Genomic DNA, 22,076 nt, shown 5'->3' on the forward strand with positions numbered 1-22,076 from the left:
TGGAGCAAATCTAGTTGCCCCCATTGACCCAGCTGAGGCCATTCCAGATCAGTTCATAGCCAGCTGACCCCAGATACATGGGCAAGCAGGGCCAAGAACAGCAGAGCCCTAGTTGACCCAAAGGTGAGACAGTCCAGCCAAGCCCACCTGGGATCAGCTAACCTACAGACTCACACATTTAGTATTTACTGTTACGTGTCACTGAGGTCTTTGTGGGTGGTTGTTACCCGGCATTATCATGGGATCAACTAACTGACAGACTGCTCATGAAGTGCTGAGCAATGTTTTTCAACTGGTTGTGGAAATGACAGTCTCTTGGAGGACAAAAGCAAGGGATTTGGAGTCTGACACTCACCACCTGTTCTCCTACTTAGTGCAAGGGTGTCTTGGAGCAAGATGCAGCATCAAATTCTACTCCATAAATTATTCTGGGCCAAAATGATTGACTGTGTTTTAAGAGTCAATGTCAACTAAAATACCATCTTAGCTATAAGAGAATCTCATTAAAGCACCTTAAGAACATACATCCTAGGAGAGACGGGGAGTGACTGCTGAATGGGTACAGGGCTTCTTTTTGAGTGATGAAAATGGTTCTGGAATTAGATCATGGTAATGATTATACAACATTGTGAAATATACTGAAAATCACTTAATTGTATACTTTATAGTGGTTAAATGTGAATTTTATCTTGATAAAACAAAAAAGAACATATGCCCTTGAGCAATACTGTAACCAGTTATAACCTGCCAGTTGCAGGTACATTAAAAACCACAGGAGTCTCTGGCTTTAGAATTGCTATTTCCCTCTGGCAGAGACTAGACAACTGGCCTAATTGTCAACAAGGCCATCTCTAGCTCATGATAATCAAACCCCATCAGCCATATGCAGTATCGAGCTCAGATGTTTACTGATGCTCTGTAAACACTAAGCGCTCCTCAAGTGCTTTGTAAGTGATTTTTCTCAAAGAGGGCATGGTGGCATTCTGGGTGGGACAATTCTTCTACTGTACTTATCTCTGGCCATTCCCCACCCTTTTCCAACCACCTCTGTGAGTCCTCATAGAACTATAAAGTAGAGATTATATTGTTAATGAAGAAACTGAGGGTTGAAGAGGTTGAGTTAATTATCTTGGGTCACAAAGCCATTAAGTGGTGGTGCTGGAGTCACCAGTCAGGCAGTCTGACTCCAACGCCTGAATTCTCTACAAGGGGGAAAGGTGATTGTGTATCTAATACACCCAAACATGGTATCCAGTAACTTTACGTACAAGGATTAGCTCTTAACCTCTGTGATCTAGAGAGTCAAAGGCCAAGGGAGAGATCAATAAAAGCACAAATTTCTTTTTATATTTATAAAAGATTTTTCCACAAACGAATTATGATCATAATCATGATTAATACAGGAATGGCCACAGCTAAATCTCTACTGCTCTTGTACAGACAACCTAAGGAACTCAGATGAGCAATTTATCCTGAGAGGAAACGTGTATACACGTCACATGGGCAGTCTAATGACCTAACCGGCCTGTAATCTGAGGGACTAAATAATGGTTCTTGTAAAAAAAAAAATGGACTGGCTACTCTTAAGAACAACCACATGGAACCAGACCTCGAGTCTTAGCAAAGTTAAGAAGCAGGTCAGGAGCCGAAGCCCAGCAGTCAAAGCCGCTGCTCTCTCACAGCCCTCCTCCCTGGGTGCTAACTTACTGAACATTTCTTGGTCAAGTGTACAAAGAAGCTTTGATGAACTGCACAAATACAGGACCCCGTCAGACCAGCAGTTTATAAAGCTGGACAAGCCTCTGCCAGAAAGAAAGAAACCTCAATCACCAGATGCCCATGTTAAATTAAGTGGCTGTCTGCAAGTCTGCCCTCATCACTTAAGCAGGTGGACACAGGCCTTCCCATACGGATTAAAACTGAAAACTGAACTTTCCTGAGGCAATATGAAGTTTACAGAAATATTTTATTTTGTTATGTCCCCAAACAACTTATCCAAACTGGTGTTCTGTAAGTCACTGTGCAGGGTTTTATTTTTGTTCATTTTCTCCTCTTCCCAATCAAGAAGACTTCAACTAAGGAACTGAACAGAAGGGCTGGTTCCTTCCTTCTAATTCTTCTCATTCTTCAAATCTTCCCCGTCTCATCCCAAGTAAAAACATATCCTAAGGAATGTTACAACAGTTACTTTTACAAACCAACCCTTTTCTTCTGGGTATACTAAAATCTCAATAAATGAGTTTATTAAGGTCCCAATAAGCTGATTTTCTTCTGTTTAACATGTGACCTCAGTTATTGATTCAGCCTTCTGAAACAAACCCTTTCTTTCTTAAATGGACTAACATTCTTATGTTACCTCTATACAAAAGACCTGTTTTTGCAATCCGATTAAAAAATGGGCAGAAGACCTGAACAGACATTTTTCCAAAAAAAACCACATAAAACGTGGTTAACAGGCACATGAAAAAGATGCTCAACATCACTAATCATGAGAAAAATGCAAACCAAAACCACAATAAGACATCACCTCACACCCATCAGAGTGGCCATCATCAAAAAGACCACAAATAACAAATGTTGGCAAGGATGTGGAGAAAAGGGAACCCTAGACACTGTTGGTAGAAATGAAAACTGGTGCAGCCACTATGGAAAACAGAATGGAGGTTCCTCAAAAAAACTGAAAATAGAGCTACCAACTACCGCATGATCCAGCAATTCTACTCCTGAGTATGTATCTGAAGAACATGAAAACACTAATCTGAAAAGACACATGCACCCCAATATTCAGAGCAGCATTATTTACAATAGCCAAGATACGAAACAACCTAAATGTTCATCGATAGACAACTGGATAAAGAAGTTGTGGTGTGTACACACACACACACACACACACACACACACACACAATGGAATACTACTCAGCCATAAAAATGAAATTCTGCCACTTGGAAGAACATGAATGGACCTAGAGGGTATTATGCTTAGTGAAGTAAGTCAGAGAAAGACAAATACTCTAAGATGTTATCACTTATATTTAGATTCTAAAGTATAAAACAAACGAATGAATGTAACAAAACAGAACCAGACTCAGATAAACAGAACAAACTAATGGCTACCAGCAGGGAGAGGGACCGGGGAAGGGGAAAGATAGGAGAAGGGGATTAAGCAAAACAAACTACTATGTATAAATTAAGTAAGAAACAAGTATATATTGTACAGCACAGAGAAATACAAGCATTATTTTGTAATAACTTTAAATGAAGTATAATCTAAAAAATATCAAATCACTATGTTGTATACCTGAAACTAACAATATTGTAAATCAACTAAATCAACTAACTATACTTCAATTTTTTAAAACAGACCTTAGTTTTAAAAAAGAAATGCACCATGATTTCTTCACACCTATAATTCTATTTTCCCACTAATTCAATTGGGCCTTGCCATTAATCAGTATTCCTCCCATAGCCAGTTCCATGTAACTGAAGGTCAGTCTTAGCTAATGGAATTCAAGATCAGTAGACTCAACCAAGACACTCTGGGTGACTTTATAGTTCTAGTATGCCCAGCCTCCATTTATCATTCTTGTATTTCCTCAGGAGTAAGATGAAGATGATGATAATAGCAGCAGTAGTAATAATGGTGGCAGGCCACACTTAACCGGGCAATTTTCAGTACAGTTGGCCCTCTGCATCCTCAGATGTGGAACTTGTGCATTCAGAGCAGCATTATTTACAATACACTACATTATTTGCACTACACCACTGTGTACAAGGGACTTGAGAATCTGTAGATTTTTGTATCTGTGAGGGAATCCTGGAACCAACCCCCTACAGATACTGAGAGACAACTGTACTTCACTTTTCTCAAGTATTAATCTAACCCCACAAAATGGGAGCGATTATTACCCAAATTTTCCAGCTAAGGAACTACAGCACAGAGATGTTAAATAAGTCGCTCAAGATCGGAACTAGTGTAGAACTGAGCCTGATCTGAACACAGTCAGTCTGACTCCAGGCCTCACATTCTGAACCACTAATGCTACACTGCCTCTCTCGCTATAAATGAGAATTTAACTTGGAACTTAGTCACCAGAAAATAGTTTTAGTTAATCAAGTAAACAATTATAGATAAAATTCATATTCACAACCCTTTTCTTACATGGCAATTCGCAGAGTTTCTAAAACACTGCAAAAAACAGTCACTTTAATATGTCAGAGAGAATCTGAAATAGGCAACAGTGAGAAAGCCTTTGTTTAGCCAACAATGCAGTAGCTCACTAACAGAGGCTACACAAACACAGCTCTCCTAACAATGCTGCGTGCTAGTAAAGAAACGTTTCACATAGGATTACCTTGTTTTCTTCTATGTTCCTTTTCAACTTTTCTTCCAAGTCCCTGGTCTCTTCTGAGCCCTCGTTATTTCTCTGCTCATAATTTTCACGAGCTACCTTAAGCTGCTCTTGTAAAACCTGGTACTCCTTTTCAATCTGTGAAATATCCCCCTAAAAGCACAATACAAAATTACCTATTAAAAGTAGTTAAAAATGCCTTTTTCTGATCTTGTCCTGAACAAGATAAAATAAACAAAGGAGACTATAAGGCAGATGAAAATTCACAAGGGAAATATCACAGTACTTCAAGAATTAAAAACCCCTTACACTGTTTAGCAAAGCTAGCTCTTAAAAAAAAATTCGTATACTGGAATTCAAAAGGAAACATTTCAAACTGTACTATAATTAGCTCTGAATATTTGTCTTTGAAGGGTTCAGTATTAAATTAACAGTTTGATGTGAATGACATCCTTCACAATTAACATCAAGAATTATTTATTAGGCTTAAAAACTGTAAATATTATTCATATTTTAGATATGAACAGAACATGTTAACTTTGGTCTTACTTTTACAAAGTGTTTCAAATGGATAGTTGCTGATTATTTCAAAAATACAAGTTAAAATACTATCAGTGAATTATTTTCAGTTATGTAACTGTCTCCTGGACAGATTTAAAAAAAAGCGAACAGAAGCCATATCGTAATGTGAAATGTTGGCAAACAATAAACATCATTTATGTATTTTTTTAAGCCTTTCATACTACTAAGACTGTCAGCAATCACACATTTGTGTCTGAAAGGAGCATCTGTTAGATGCTGGCAACTCCTCCCAGCTACAGGTAACTGCTCTACCCAGATACAAGGGGCCTTGGCAGCCAGGCTTCGGAAATCTGTTCCAGTGCACAGACTTGGTCCGTCTTCCCCATCTCCCGTACCTCAGCGTCTGCCAAGTGTAAAACGGCAGGGAATCAAGATTCTGAAATTTGTGAATTATCAGTTACAGAACTGTGACCTATGGCCATGGTGACCATATACGCCCGTTTGCTGTGGAGAGTCCTAGTTTTTGTCTGTCTAGACTGAAAGTTCAGCACTATAAACACAGTCCATGTTTAAATACTCAATTACACAACCCACGAGCAAGCTTTTATGGTTTCAGATCTCAGTTATTTCTGTTTTGATTCTCAATTTAGCAAAGGGATCACAATGAATAGCAACTTGTTATTATGAATTAAATCATGTGCCCCAGATTGCCAGAGGAGACAGGCAGTGTGTTATATGCCATCTCTGCCATTACACTTAACCTTCACCTCAATTCTGTAAGAAATATGTTATTTTCAGTTTTTATAGGTCAGAAAACCAAAGATTAGAGAAGTTAGGCGACTTCTCAAAGTCCCAGGAGAAAGCAGCAGTGCTGGGAATAGCTGATAACTCTCACTGCTTAAGAAGCCAGCCATCACCTATGCTAACACCAAGGTCTGGAAAACTAAGAACTAATTTAATAAAATGTCTGTGAATTTTCCCAACACTGATCAAAGTATTAATTCAAGGGTCAAAGACACTGATTCAAGCAACAGCACATACTTGGTTAAAAGCTAAGCACAGTATAAGAAATCAATACCCCTCATTCTACTTGGTATACACTCATTGAGGCAAAAATGTTCCCCACAGCACTGTAAGCATGAAAAGCTTTACATAATCTAAATGTTTAAGGATAAGAAACTGGTCAAATAAATTATCATACCTTCATACAATGGAATACCAAGCATGCATTAAAAATGATGGTAAAGGTCTGTATTTACTGACATGGAAAAAAGTCCACAATCTATTAAGACTGAAAGTTTCAAGTACAACATATATGGTACAGTCCCATCTTTTAAAAAACATTGCTTACCCTTTTAAGTGCAAATGTTAAAACAAAGCCTGGAAGGCTGCACATCAAAATACAAACATAGATGATAGGTATGTAGATGATTTTCAATTTCTCCTTCATAATTTTCAGTATTGTTCATTAACAAAAGTTCGTAATTGGCTAAAACTGAAAAGCTATCTGTACAAATAACAGGAGGCAACACAAAATTCTAACCTTACTTCTTCCTACTTAATTACACATCTGATCTTATAAATCATTCCTTATCAGAAATGATAGAATTGCTTCATTTTTAAATGACACAGTAATATTCATTATATGGATGTGCCGTAATTCATTTAATTAGTCTAGTATCGATGGATATTCAGGTTGTATTCAATTTTTTGTTGACATAAATACAGATAAAACAAATATACAAATATCCTGTTCACCGGTCTCTGTACACATATATGAGAGCAGGTAAATTCCAAACTGCCTTCCCCAGACATTGACATTTTTATATTCTTTCAATAACGTGTAAGCGATTGTTTTTCTTACTTCATGTGGGGTTGGGCACCTTTTTATGTGTTTAAAAGTCGTCCATCTTTGTTTTATTGCGGATTGTTACTCCCACCCATTCCCATCTTTGTGTTAGATTATCTTCTTCTTACTAACCTACAGAAACTTTGTATGTTAAGCAAGGAAATTAGTTCTCTATCTGTCCTATGCTGTAAATAATTTTTCTAGTTGGTCATGTGTGTTTTGATGTCACATGTATGTATATTTGTTCACATATATGTATGTTATGCATAGGTATATGCACATTATATATACCCACATGCATACTTTTTTGTCATGCTGTTCATTAATCCTATGGAAAAAAGTTCCCTTTTTTCCTGGGTACTTTTCTGGGTCTGTTTTTTTAATATTTAAATCTTTGATCTGCCTGGAATTTATTTTGCTATATGGAAGAGGTAGGGATTAAAATTAATTTTTTCTAGACGGCAACCTATTTCTCCTAACACCATGTATTTAATAATCTACTTTTTGCTCACCAATAGCTACCATTTTTATTAAACCTTGAATTTCCATATTTTGTTCTATTGTTCTCTTATTCTAATGGGCTATTTATGTGCTAACATAGATTTATATTATGTTTTGATATCTAGCTGCACGACTCCCCTTTACAGTTTTTTCCATGGGCATTCCTGGTATTTGTTTCTCCGTATGAAGTTTAGAATCAATTTGTCCAGTTTCAAATAAATTCTGTGCAGCAGCCAGCCACCAAGGTGGCCCCCAAGATCCTTGCCTCTTGGCATCATGCCATTGCATAATCCTCTCCCACAATGTTGGTGGGTTGGTCAGTATGACCAACAGGAGAAGCAATACACTGTGACTTCCTAAAGCAGGTCATGAAAACCATTGCTACTTCTGCCTTGGATCACCTATTCTGTGGAAAGCCAGGCCCCAGCAGGACACTTAAGCAGCCCAAGGCGGAGGTCCACAGGCAAGGGACTGAAGGCTTTTGCCAACAGCCAGCACCAATTTGCCAGGCATGTGAGTGAGCCGTCCTGGCAGCAGAACCTTGGATCCCAGTTATTCCTGCACATGACTGACCATGATCAGCATTTTGACTGCAACTCAAGAGATACCTGGAACCATCGAGCTAAACTGCTCCTCCATCCCTGACTTGCAGAAATTGTGAGGTCATTTGTTATGCAGCAACAGATAACTAATACATTCTGTTCATGTTTGTACTGAGATTGTGTTAAATTAAAAGCCCTAGAGAGAACCAATTTTTTGTTATGTTTAAAGCTAATTCCATGATAACGTTTTGTATGGAGTAACTGGCTTGAAAGAGTTCTAAGTTCGTCTTTCCCATCTAGTTAAACTAATGAAAATAAACCTTTAAATAGTTTAATATAATTATGACTCACCTGTTGTGCCTCAAAAGGATCATATGGCTCAGTATTGACTTCCTGATGTGTTGTATTCCAAGACACCTTTGGAGTAAAACAAACACTTAAATTCAATCTATCTCAGCTGCTCTAGTAAAATAAATCCATCGTGTAACAACATTCTGAAACATTACCATAATTTTTTAAAAGGTTTTTTTGGGCCAGTTTAGGTAGGGTCTACACTTACTAAAAATATATGTATTAGGAAAGAGCAATCATTTAGAATTAGTAAAAATGAAAATGATTTTGGTTCATTGCTCTTAACATATTTTTTCAAAGCTTTTTAGAAAACAAAAAACTTAGAGTAGGGGGATAATCCAGTAAGAATTTAATGAATTCATGCCTTATAAAGCTAACTATAAACCAACCTTAACTTATCCTCGTGCTTGTTAGGAAGGATCTTTTATTCACATTCCTCTTGTTTCCTTCCATCTGACTGTCTCTTTTAACTCCCTCACTCCTCCCCTAGTTTTATAGGACAAATTGGGCAGATGTAGTCCACACTCTAATTTTTTTCTTTCTCTTGGGAATTGCCTATACAGAAAGCACATTTTCCCTTCCTTCTCCATGCAATACATCAATAAGTCTTAGGAGGCAGGCACTCAAGTTCAGAGGCTTCCTAGGCCAGCTCTAAACTAGGTGAGGAAGCTGGTATGCCACGGGCTTCACTGTTAGGACATGCACTCTCTACGGAAACAGCCACGTTATTAAGGTGATGTTTGGGCTCCATCTGCTGAGTCCACTATCTTACTTCTCAACTGGTGCAAAATCTGAATAGGGAAGAAGGGTATTATTTACTAAACCCTAAAATTCCTTCTGACATTATCTGTCATGCCCTACAAAAGGGTTCATGAAGTCCATCATTTTAAAGAATTTTAGAAATATAATGGCAATGAAAAGTGAAGAGGAAAATTTAACTTCAGTATTAAAGAAGACCTTTTTCTATTTTTAATCTTACCTGTATGGCAACCATTTGTGTACGTGGAGTATCTGTTACTTCATTGGTGCTTTCCAGATTTACTTCCCACTTGGCAGAATTTCCACAATGACCATCACTTCTGCTAGACTCACTCTGGGCTGTGTTAGCATCATCAGTGATGCACGGTGACTTAACTGGTATTTCCAAAGAGTCCTGGCAGATCTGTGTTTCAGAGGCAATCTGGTTACCAGGGGCATTCTCAGAACTGAAATGCTGACCCTCAAAATGCACATCTGCTATGTCGCTGGCTACAAAAGATGTCACCACTGGTACTGATCTCTGCAGCTGATATTCAGAAGGAATGTTGGCCAGAGGGGTATAGATGCTGTACTGGGGCAAACTTGGTAACACGTTTATAAACGCTGGTGGTGTCTGGGTAATGTCAAATCCCCGAAAGGGAAGATATGTACAGTATCCTGTGACCAAATGGGGTTGAGTCCAATAGGTTGGTTTCATATCCTCAGGAACTGGTTTGGGAGAATTACAGGAGACCTGTTTGTGACTTGCCTCCTCAGAGACTAGTTTGGGAGATTCTGAAGAAACCCCGTTGGGCTTCTCATCATCAGAAACTGATCTGGAAGAATTATCAGAAATCGGTTTCGGCTTTACAGCTTCACAAGCTGGTTGTGGAGAATTAGTAGATGTAGGTTTGGGCTTTACATCCTCAGAAGCTGGTGCTGAAGATAAATCAGACACTGGTTTGGATTTTACATCTGGTTTAAATTCCCTAGCGGTTGGATTCAGTGGTAACTTAACTCGTAAATACTCTCCTGTTCTTGAAATTTCTTCAACTTTTGTCTTAATGTTTTTCTTCTTTCTCTTTTTCTTAAGCCGTAACGCAACTTTCTTCAATGCAATACAGTTGTCAATCACAACAAAACGAGGACATCCCAGGAGAAAAGATTTCAAACCTCCTGCTTTTTCTAGTATCTGTCGAGTTTCTTCTGGGAAGAACTCATATTCTTCAGAAAACATCTTATTACTCATGTCCAAGGGACCATGTTCCTCCAGCAACTGAGAGAAATAACTTGGAAAAAATTTACATTTACCTAAGTTATTATATGGAAGTACTTATACATGTTTATTTGAAAAAAAAAAATTTCTCCCAAATTCTCTGAAAGCAAATACTACTGCATTTCTAACTGACCTCAACACCTCCCCAACAAACGTATTATACTCAGACTAAATCTAAGAAGGCTAAATGCAAATACATGATACTATAAAACAAAATTTTGTTTACCCTTCAGAAAATAATTCTTTAAAAATTTTTCAGGAAAAAAGAGAATAAAAAAATATTTTATATGTTTCAATTAAATCTATTTAAAAAGCAATGAAAAGCAAGAAAACATTCAATAAAAATAGCAAGACCATCAAATGAGAAAAGGAAATCAAATTTCAAAAGTCCTACTGGAATTTCCATATAGTAAATCTATTAACATATTTCTGTTTAAGAATATGCAATGATTCAGAAGTACTGAAATCAACCGGTCTCATCAATAAATCAACACAGTGCAGGATCACATCCACAGTAATGGGGCCAATCCCTTAATCTGCCTCCATCTGCAGACTGGGTTTGTTCACTCCAGCTCTGGGGCTATGCTCTTTACCAATTTTTGTGTCAGGTTCAAATAGGCTTTCTTTTTCATTTGAATTTGGTATTCAGTCTCTTAACATTGGCATAACCAGCAAGAAAGACACATACCATGCACCACTAAGAAAGCTTTTTCAAGAGCAAAAACCTCCAAAGGAACCTTCTAAGTAAATGAATGCTAACTAGGAAGACAACTTATTTAGGAAGAAGGTAAAAGCAATACTTCTTTGAAGCAAAAGAAACCCACTTTTATGTGTAGATGCTGCTGCACATAAATACACAGGACAACTTTACAAGTGATTAATGTCTATTCAAAGCACTGATCCACTGATGCACTGAAACATGAAGGCCAAATGCCACTTCTCTGTCTACACTGCTGGTCTAAATACTTAAAAGTCATCAGTCTCTTTCAAAGTGTTTTTTTGATAAGTATTTTCCCCTTAGAATGATCTCCACAACTGAAACTCCCCTACATCCATGATGTTTTGCAAGGCAACAGGTTAAATATGCCTCTGCCTTAAGATGCTCATCACACTTAATTTTTAACGAGAAATCTCTTAAAAGGAAAGGGTTGAGCAAGGGTGAGGTAAAAAGAAACAAATCATTGTGGTCTCAGGAACAATAATCCTTGTTTCCTTGTTGAGGATTTTGGCTGACTAGTATAAATAACACCAGCCCCATCATCTGTCCTAAGAGAGACAATGAGATCAAATAATCAATCAATCCTTGTCAAATGTGTATCTTGGAATTCATGACAAAAGATTACAGCTGGAAACTTTATCAGTCCTATCAGGCCAAAGCAGGACAGTTTTGGAAATAGAAAGTATCTACATTAGCAGCTCAAACTGACAAGACTAATAATCATTAGGAGTCTAAATTTAATAATTAAAAATCCTCAATTAGCTTTGGGCAACACATGACAAAAGCCATAAAAATACTTCTCTTCCCCAGAGTTTGTGAGCCAATCAGTGATTCCTTTAACAAACATAAGGGACACAAATTAAACAACTTAAGATCTTTAGCCAACAGCCTCGGTATAATAGTTGTAGGAGTATTAAACAACTTACTCATAAAGAGTTGAACATTTTTGTTTTGGGTTAATGTCCCACAGCTTCTTATTACGAACAACATATTCATTACTACTATGCTGTTCATACAGAGCTTCAAATTCTTCTACATCTTGCCGAAGATGGTCAGGCACTACAAACGGGCCTGCAGAATTTGAATTGCGTTTGCTGTTTACAAAGAGAAAAGAAAAAGAAAAAAAAAATCTGTGAATAACAAGCTTTTAGGTGACCCAGAATAACATCAAAATTGAAATAAAGATAGTGAACATATTACTCAGCTTTAGGATGCAAAAAAACACTACCAGATAATTTAATGCAGAAAAGTTACCTTTCCACAATAATAATCAAGAGATCTATGTACCTGACTACTGAGTAAGCACTTTTAATTACTTGCTCTTGCTACCAAGGGCAAAAATTTTTTAACTCCTGGTTTTAAAAGAATTAGTGCTACATTAAAATTTTTACTATAACTGCTGTCAACTTAAAGTGAGACTGAGACTGGTAAAGGGTTCTTAATAAAAAGGTTTTTTTTAAAGAGTGTAAGATTTTAGCACTCTAAAAAGGTTAGTAGTTTCAGTGTGGGCTCTCAACTAGATTGCTGGCTTTAAATTCTGGCTCTGCCATGTACAAGCTTTGTGTCCTTGGGCACGACAGGCTTGACACTAAACAGCACTGTGCCTGAGCTTCCTTATCTGTAAAATGGACATAGTAGAAGTACTTATCTCCTACGGTGGAAGAGTGGATTAAATGAGTTTATACATGTGAAGCTCTAGGAATACTGCCTGGTACATAAATGCCTGGTACATGAGTGTATCCAAGTATAGGCTATTGTTACTTTAACTTAAAACAACTGCTCCATTTAAAGGATTTGGAAAATGTGCAAAACAACTGTTATTACAACTCATGTAAGAAATGTAGGGGGAAAAGTTTTGTGGGTTTTTGGTCCACAAAGGAATATGATATAAAAAGGTCACTGCTATTCACTAATTTTATTTCTTCTAGTGTCTACCTGTTTTTTTAAAACTCAGTTTCAACAACCAGATGCCACTGGAAATCACTAAAATCTAAGGTTAAATCATAACATATATGCCTCTAAAACATCTATCTAGTAATTATCACTATGACTCTTCATTAAACATTTTAAAGAGTATTTTCTAGGATTTTCCCACAGTATCTTGCACATAGCAGGTTCTCAAACTTATCAAATGAATGTCATCAGCCCTGTGATTTTAATGTAGTTTATATGAATTCTTAACATTCTTAAGTCATGCTATAAATTCAACCAAGATGGTGTCATAATTACATCAGGTTTGTCATAACAGATGCACATCTTTAGACAATGAAGCAAGGGAAGTAAGACCCAAGTTTAAAGTACATTAAGTACATTAATACCACTTTTTAAGTTAAAACACTTGAGTTAAAATAAAACAAAAAATCTTAAATTGTACTTACTTATGGTCTTCACCGGAAGTGACAGTCTCATTATTTGCTGTTACTGAAGTTGTTCCAGATCCAACTAACATAGGCTGGTTTAAAAGACAGAAAAATGACAATGATTTGCTACCTTAAAATTACCATTAAAACTGAAAAATGCTTAAATAAATATGCATGCAAATTGCCAATAATATGACTTATCTAAATATTCTTGTGAACAGGAACATACAGTAATAAAGTTTCAAGAGCCATAAACAGGCACAAATTCACATTTAGGAGGCTTCCAATGCTCAAAAAAAATTTTAAATTATCACTCAAACTCCTATTTTAGATAAGACATATAGTCAAAGATAAAAAGAAAAGTTTTATTGGAACTTATAAAGCTGCACTCATCCTCCCCTAACATTTGTTCACTTTCCCAACTCCTGCCTCATATCTGACTCCCAAATACACAAGCACTGTGAAGAACCCACCGTAAGACTTAAAAGTAACACCTAGTTGTCTCATGGACTTGAAGTAGAGCCTTAGGTGAGAAGAAGGGAGCCTATCAGTCCTGAGACTCTGTCATGATGATTAGTATTCATCATCTTTATTTTGAATATTTTAGATAATAACTCTATGAGTTATTAATAGTAAGTACCATGTCTTATCATACAGATGATGACACTAGGGTAGAAGGAAGTCAAGCAACTTGGCAAAGATCACAGAGATAATAAAAATAATAATTGATAAACCAAGGTAAGATCTCAGGTCTGCCTGAGCCTAAAGCAGCCTTGGCCACTCTGCTCTATGACCAGCCATACAAAGCCCTACATTATGACAATGACTTCACTAGGAAATACCTAGAAAATAAAAAAGATGATAAAGATAAGTGTGTCTTTTAAGAATTATTTATATATGATATGAACTTTAAACTTCCTGGAAATGTGGAAGACCAACACATCTTTAAAGCCTAGAAAGTCTATAAAATGCTTCAAAATGTTCCAAGAATTGGTTAATTCTAATTTATATATTCAATTAATCACTTTAGACAAGAAATAATACAGAAAATACTCCATACCTTTGAATCTTTTGGCTTCTTTTTCTTGCCTTTGTTTTTTATCTTGGTAGAGTTAAACTAAAACATAGGGAAAAAATTGCTGAATACTCAAATAACAGTATTATGAAGCTGCCATATATTATAAAGATACTATACTGATTTTCATAGACTACTCCAAAGTTCAGTTGCATAAAATGTTTAACAAAAATAACACTGTGTTAGCCCTAGTGTACTGATGTATAATAGATAATAAGAAAAAGTTTAACAATGACTAATGTTATAGCTAAAGTTAAACCTTGTTGAAAATGAGTTTATGTCACTTGAAGTAATTAGACATTTAAAGTAAATCGTTATCTGCCCATCATATTTTAGTGACCTTCCTTTTACTAAGCCACATTAGACATTTTGTACCTGGGCAGATACTAAGGCATAAACAGTAAATTTAGAAGAAGCACTTAATTTCCCATGGATAGGTCTCTTAGCTATTTTTCCATTCTTAGCCAGGTAGTATCTGATAGAATGAATTTAGACAAGATTTCAAGTATAGACGATCTGATCCTACAAATCAGTGAACAAGCATCTTTCCATTTGAAAATTTTCACCAACTTCTAAGGAAGACAACTCTGGAATTATTTTAACTTGAGCTCAATCGGAAGCCACTCAAAACAAAGTCTATGTGTTTCCCTTACCAAGTAAAATGTTACAATTTTAATCCTTACAGATAACGGTTTCATTTTCATGCCAGGAGATGACTCAAGAACTTCTTTCTCATTTCTAAGATTAACATTTATTAGTTGCGAAACATTATGGACACTGTCTAATTTACACTTTACAGCTTGACTGTCGCTCCAATTTCAAGAGGAAGACTGGGATTCACTTTCTAGTGAAACATTATGCGGCATCCAGAAGCTCTCCAGATTTGGTTCTGGAGCATCTCCTGTGATATAAATAAACACTGGCCTGGGCCCGCCTTCCTTCCTTTGGCTGACAAAAATCAGAACGTAACACCGAAAGTGATCAAATAACTTACTGGCATGTCACCACTGTCCTGTTTCCTCAATACGGTGCAGCGGCTGTCTGTAGGAAGATACAGACGGTTTTGTGAGGAAACAAAATGTTTATATTGCCGTATGATACACTAAAGCCCTGAAGAAAACCACCCCAGATACCACGAATATCTACCATGTTCTACTCCTTATTTGGCTGTGACACAAGTTTAGTTTAGAAACCAAGAACAAAATGGCTAACTCAATGGAAAACCAATTACAAAGAATCACAAAATTTCAATCCAATTCAGCATAATTTGAGTGCTTTCTAGGCACCAAACTCTATGCTAGGTGCTCGGAATACAGAAATGTACAGAAAAGTCCCTGCCATTGATAAGCTCATGCTCTGCAAACTACACAGAGGCAAACACCTATAGCCCAGTGTGCTGAATGTCACAATAAACACAGTGCAAACAAAGCTGCTAGAATGATCAAGTCTTCAAAGGGAGCAGCCCCACGAGGGGTCAGAGAGGGCTGTGGGGAGGACGGGACCTGAAGCCAGACTTGAAATGAACAAGCAAAGGGGTGGGATGTGAGCAACAGCAGGAGGCAGAAAAGCACAAGGCAGGTCTGGGCACAGTAACAAGCGGGGTGTATTGAGAGGGCAGATGAAGAGACTGATGATGAACCCAGACAACGTGAATTCACCTTATAGCCAAAACTGAGCGTCTCCCGAACAAAGCAGTTATAGGATCAGACAGGTGTTCTGGAGGAGTCACTGTCACCAGTGGCAATATGAGAAAGAACTGGAGTGGGAGGGTCAGAGGCACAGAGACCAGTTTGAAGGCTACTGTGATCATAGAAAAATTATTAAGATCCTGGCCTACGGGAGTGAAGACGAACAGGGAAGGGCAGATCAAAAATAAAGCTTATTTGAATTGGCAACAAACTAGATATGGGATAATAGGGAAAAGGGAATGTCAAGACCAGTTCCAGAGTTTCTTGCTTAAAAACAATGTATAAAACGTTATTATCTGAGATAAATTTAGGAAAAGTCGGTCTCTAGAGATACAAGTGGGTTAAGAAATACTGCACATCAGGGGACTCTTGGCTGACACAGAAATTCCAGAAGGGAAATATGCACGCGTCCAGGAGAAAGTCTGAGTCTTCCACGTAATGTAGCATTGGTGATATTATTGAGTACCCTTATAAGATCAGTAGATTTTGAAAAGTTTTAAGAAATACAAACATTCCTTTAGATGAAAGGAGATAGGACTGAAAATGTCTGGGGCGAGAGTGAGAGGCAGAGGCAGTGGACTTGAAAATCTGCTGGCCAATCATTCTGTTAAGGGCTTCCAACCCTATGACTAAAAGCAGAGGAAAAAGTCACAGCCAGGTGGACTGCATATTTTAGGCACAGAATACAAGAATCAGGGGAAATGCACAATGAGAGGGAACTGTGTCCTTTTTAGTTTTCTTGTGATCCAAACATGCATCGAGTTTTGTAAGCTCAGTCCCAGGAGAGCATTTTATTACCAGCAGCAGCAAACTGATGGCAATAAATTCAGGCTATCAAGTAGCATGTCAGCTCCAGTCACGAAGCAGTGTCCTGGAAAAATAAAGCCATCTATATTTGAGTGTGCTCTCCCCTAAGAACCACAACAAAAGTAAGCTTCTCAGTTCCTCATACTGCATCTGAACTTTGTAATGCATAACACTTTTGTGCAAGGCCATATCCTTTTTCATGTATCCTTTAAAATTAATAGCATAGAATCTGAAAATCTAGCTCCTGAAAACATACAAAGCAGACTTCTGATGCTGAGGGAAAAGGTGAGGACAAGGGGAAGATATTCTCCTAAGACATACATGTAGTGCCAAAGATAAGAAATTTACATTAATTTAGAATCTGAGAATATTAGAATTTTGAGCAAAACATAATCACAAGTATCACTGGCTCTAAATCCTCTCATTTTAACAATGAAGAAACTAATCTCCAAAAGAAGCTGAGGGATGTAGCTACCAGTTGTCCTGTCCTGCCAAACTGCACTCCGTGCCTCTGTCCAAACAGCCCCCAACTCCCCTCCACCCTGTCTCTAATTCCAGACACCAACCTGTCAAACTTCACCTCTGCGCTCACAGCCAGGCTCAACTCTATCCCTGCACCCAGGCTTTCCTGTTCCCCAGGGACAGCCCTTGGCACTTTTCCTGGTCCCCTCTTACTGCATGTACTATCATACTATAGTTATCGGTATATTCATCTTATTTCCTTTTCCAGAACATAAGGTCCTCGAGGGGAGGGACTAGCATGAGCATTTCTGAATTCCTTGTTAACACCGAGCACAGGGCCTCGAAGCAGCAGTAACAGGTTTCTAATGAACTGAGTTAGGGAAGAAGCTGGGCCACAGCCTGCTTTTCCTGCCTCCCAACTCTAGGCTCTTCCCACTGCAACAGGTGTGCTATCTGTTCCAGATTCTACCAACATCACCTACTTCTGCACACCAGTGTTTTCTTGAATGCTACAAATCAAACCATTCCCTAATAAATTTCATTCCTTTAATACGCAGTCTTTGCAATGACACTCGTCAAAATACCTGTGCTGAGAACAGTATGGTGTATAATCCATGGAATGTACCCCTCTGAGTATTCTACAACACGCAGTTCCATAGAGTAAAAAAGTTTTATAACATTTAAAAAGGTCACTATTCTCAATACTAACTTCCCCCAATAAGCCAGCTGTACCGTAATATTTTTCTCTATTCTCTTTGTTTAGTATTTAAGTAAGCTGGATCCTTCAGAGATTTTTTTTTTTAAGGTTAGATATAAACTGAAACTCAGTCCACATACCCATTATATCAAAGAATTCGTCCAAGGCATTATGCAGCACTGGGAACTTGTCTCTGTGTTCCTCCAACAGCCATATTAAACATCGCGCTTCCTTCAGTGACGTTGGCTCACAGAAATAATCAAGCTTCTTTCCTTCTATAGAGCCTAGTTTATGACCATATTTCTCATTCCAGAGAAAAGTCATGATGCTAAAATCAAGCTCCTTAAGAGAGGCCCCATAACGAGAAAAAAAAGGTCCTGTGGCATCTAAGCCTATAATAAAAAGAAAACCCAAGTCAGAAGAAGAGAAAAATTATTTTCTGTACAATCACACTCAGTTTCACTTCTTTGAAAGTGGTTCCATTATAGTTTGCTTACATGTTCAGTGAAAACATTTAAATACTTGAGAACAAACCCGTTCAAGCTATTACGCATTTTAAAACACCCTTTCACATTAATATGCTAATAATTCTTATCTACTAGTTGAATAATGGGCTGGCCAAAGGCTTCTATTATTATAGTTATTTTTATTAGACTTAGGAGATAAAAGCTACTAAATTCCTTTAAAAGTCACTGAAGTCCTTTAAAAATATAACAATAACTTCTTCACTAATTCATAATGGCTTCACTCCAGTTAGTACAAGCTAGAAAGATTTTACAATGCTTTTCTACATACACTCCGTAATAACAAAACATCAGTTATACACAAAATTTCCCAAATGTCTTTAAAGCAGAAAATGGGTAAACTCCTCCCCCAACACCTCCAAGAACTGTACTTTATCCCCCTAAATGTCATGGCTCCTTACCTTCTACACAAAAATCAACAGTCACTATTCTGGCTTTTATCCCTCAGAAAAAGGGGCAGCTGGAAACTCACATACTACTACTGAAAGAATGGTGAACCCCTGAACCCCTGCTGTGTACTAACACAGCTACCTAAAAGCAAGGATTGGCTCTGTTCTCTATCCCCACACGCTTCTAACGCAGTACAGGCTGTAAGTTCTCAGTCAGCAGATGAAGCAGAGCTGCCAAATTAAATCACTCTGGACATTTCTTCCAGATGAAATAGCTTTGCAGAGACCACGTTGCATGAAAAATTAGTACATTTAAATACAAGCATCAGGGACCACAGACAATACTCATACAGAACAAGGTTTAAGGGAATCACCGATGAGGAATACCACATTCGCTTCTCCATCTAAGGCTCACATCAACACGTGTGCTCGCCGAGGGAGAGGCAGCAGATCACATCTAGCATTGAAATGTTAACCCTCGCTGCTCCCACCACATTTAAACTAATCTCTTATGTTAAATACAGCAGATTAAAGTAAGAAATAACTTAATAATTTACTTATCTGATTGTCAGTAGACACTAACGGCACTCATCACTTAGGAGTAATTTTCTAGGACCAGAAACCCGTAGAGACCTACATTCGAAGCAGCAACACTTAGCTATCAACTATACCAAGTTTGCTGCCATCTTACTGTGTCTCTACCGACAGAAATTCATCAATATATCCTCTCAAACTCTGGCATCCTATCAGCTCCATGTCTTTAAATAAACTCAGGCAGGTCCAGTCGCTCGCAGAGGCCCGGCAGACCCTAAGGACTGCTGCTTAAGGGCCCGTTCTGCCGTGGCTCCCACTAGCCTTGTATCCTATAACCGAATCATTGACTGTGCTAGGCAGTTGCCATTCTGTGGTCACCAAGACAAACAAGGCCCTGGTAGGTATCCAAAGAAATCACTATTTAGTGTTGGTCAGCAGCTCTCTCTGCAGCTGCCTTCTGCAGTTCCTGCGTGGCTTTGGTCAAAGAGCCTGCATGGGGGTTCTTAGGACAATCAGGACAGAGTAACAGAGTTTTATGATCCTGTGATTCACAACACAGGTCAGCCCCAGGGTATTTCTCTCTCAATCCTTAGACTGAGAGAGATCTAAATTTGCTTTAGGTGATCCTAAGCCGTTTAGTTCCATCCACTCTTCCCTCTAAGTTTTTCATTAAGGAATCTGACCACTGGTGCACAACCCTAAAGGGCCCCGCAGCACCTGACTCCAGGGGGTGCTGTTTACCCATGGTTGTGCCCAGTGTTCACACGGTTTACACATTTACAAGTAGTTTAGCGTAATACAGGACTGGACGTTCTTACTGATGGAACTTTCCTGTGTTTAACATCTCTTGACAAGGTACACTGCAATCCATCCATAAAGTAACCTATACATTGTCAGTTGGGGGAGTAGTATTTCTAAACACAGAAATTTATAGTCCTACATTTTTAAAAAAATCACAAATGATGACAGGAAAACGAAAAAGGATTCAGAGGCCTAGGTGACGCCTTCCTACTAAACTGTGTCTCTAGAATTCGGTGACGTACCAAAGCCGTCGAGTTTCTGGATCCAGGTGGCCAGCTTCGGCTCCACTTCTTTAAGCTCACTCAAAACATGCAGAAATACCCTTGTCTTTACTCTGTTCTTCTCTCGAATCAAGTGACGAATGACATAGTCTACTGCTTCATTCAGAAAATTTCTGCTAGAAAAACAGGTTGTGTAGTCTTCTGTGGTTAAAACCTTCCAAGAAAGCAACTCTTTGAGGAGCTTGGAAGTATTCAGAACGCCGGATTTAATCTTGTCAGCATACTGCTTTATGCACTGCAGAATTCTGTCATCAAGGAACTGGCAACTCTGAACATTGTCTACAGTTTCTAAGGATAAATAACAGCTGTCAGTAAAAGACAGAAAGAAATAGGACCAATTTGCAAAAATACAAACTCAGAAAAAATTAGTGTAGCCTTACACAGCAATATCAAAACATGACTCAGATATATTCTTTATGTTGTTTTAAATAATCCAAAAAATTTTTAATTAGGAATATAAATAAAATATTTAACACCTTTGAAAAGATATAAGTTCACATTAAATCAAACATATCAAGTACCTTATCTCCTTCACTTGTACCACTCACGTAACAGCTAAAAAAAACTTAGTTTCTCAACAATCCTAACTAAGCCAGTCTCATCAGCTACCTAACTCTTTATAGTCATAAACATGATCAGGCATTAAGAACGCAAACTTTTTTTTCTAGAGTTGAAGGGATTATTTCTTCAGGTATAAATTCAATTCATATTTGGTAGTTATTGTTATGTTATTCATCTTATTGTTGGATCCCAAACTGCAGACCTATAAAGTCATCGATTTCAAGATGAAAAATATCTCAGAAGTTCATCTTCCCACTCAGGAATCTCCCTAAAAATGGCCATTTAGCCTTTTGACGCTAATACGATAAAGGAAATACAAATACAAATAAAACACACACACACACACACACACACAAAACCCACCCAATGTTCAGTGAAAACCCTTTCAGTAGGAAGGATAACTTTGATTTGTGAAACATTAACGGAATACTAGATGAAAAATAAAGACAGCAAGAGGAAATATTTCATTTGGGGAACAGCCATCATAGCAGAAAATGAGACTAATTTACTTTAACTCAAAACTGAAAGTAGCCTTGGGGATGACCTGCACAGCACGGTAACTATAGTTAATAATACTGTATTGCATATATGCATATGAATCTTGAAAGCTCTTATCATGAAAAAGAAAATCCTGTATGTAAGGTGATGGATGACAACTGGACTTACCGTGGTAATCATTTTGCAATATATACAAAAGCCGAATCATGACGTTGGCCACTTGAAACTAATGTCAATTATATCTCAATTTTAAAAAATTCAAAAAAAAAAAAAAAACCACCACCAACAACAACAAAAACAACCACCTGAAAGTAAGTATGTCCACAGGAACAGTAAAACTACTGAGACAGTTCCCATGTCAACGAAGGAATGATGACAAGGTAAATGTAAAACCGAAGGCTGGACTAGGTAATCTCTCTGGCACCTTTTAGGAACTGCTTCTTTATTTGAACTCAGCGTATTCCAGGTAATTAGTGGCTAATTTACAGATAATTTCGGAACTTAAATCTGTGTAGCACAGTTTACAGAGCACAGTCAAACACAGAATATGC

General features: G+C 37.7%; 1 protein-coding gene across 14 annotated transcripts in view; it reads right to left on the reverse strand.

The window, feature by feature from the left end:
• The window catches only part of TTC3 (tetratricopeptide repeat domain 3), a 110,080-nt gene that overhangs the window by 27,541 nt on the left and 60,463 nt on the right, over positions 1–22,076 (reverse strand). For 13 of the 14 annotated variants that reach the window (XM_045517787.2, XM_045517789.2, XM_074356101.1 and 10 more), the window contains 9 exons: positions 20,428–20,754; positions 18,078–18,329; positions 15,278–15,324; positions 14,269–14,325; positions 13,227–13,300; positions 11,775–11,942; positions 9,096–10,143; positions 8,117–8,182; positions 4,355–4,504 (listed from right to left, as the gene is read on the reverse strand). In XM_045517787.2, the coding sequence (XP_045373743.1) occupies positions 4,355–4,504; positions 8,117–8,182; positions 9,096–10,143; positions 11,775–11,942; positions 13,227–13,300; positions 14,269–14,325; positions 15,278–15,324; positions 18,078–18,329; positions 20,428–20,754 (2,189 nt within the window). The remainder of the gene's footprint in view (positions 1–4,354; positions 4,505–8,116; positions 8,183–9,095; positions 10,144–11,774; positions 11,943–13,226; positions 13,301–14,268; positions 14,326–15,277; positions 15,325–18,077; positions 18,330–20,427; positions 20,755–22,076) is intronic. The other variant, XM_045517793.2, reaches the window with a different exon arrangement.

The sequence above is a fragment of the Camelus bactrianus genome, chromosome 1 (genome assembly GCF_048773025.1).
Source record: "Camelus bactrianus isolate YW-2024 breed Bactrian camel chromosome 1, ASM4877302v1, whole genome shotgun sequence".
NCBI lineage: Eukaryota > Metazoa > Chordata > Mammalia > Artiodactyla > Camelidae > Camelus > Camelus bactrianus.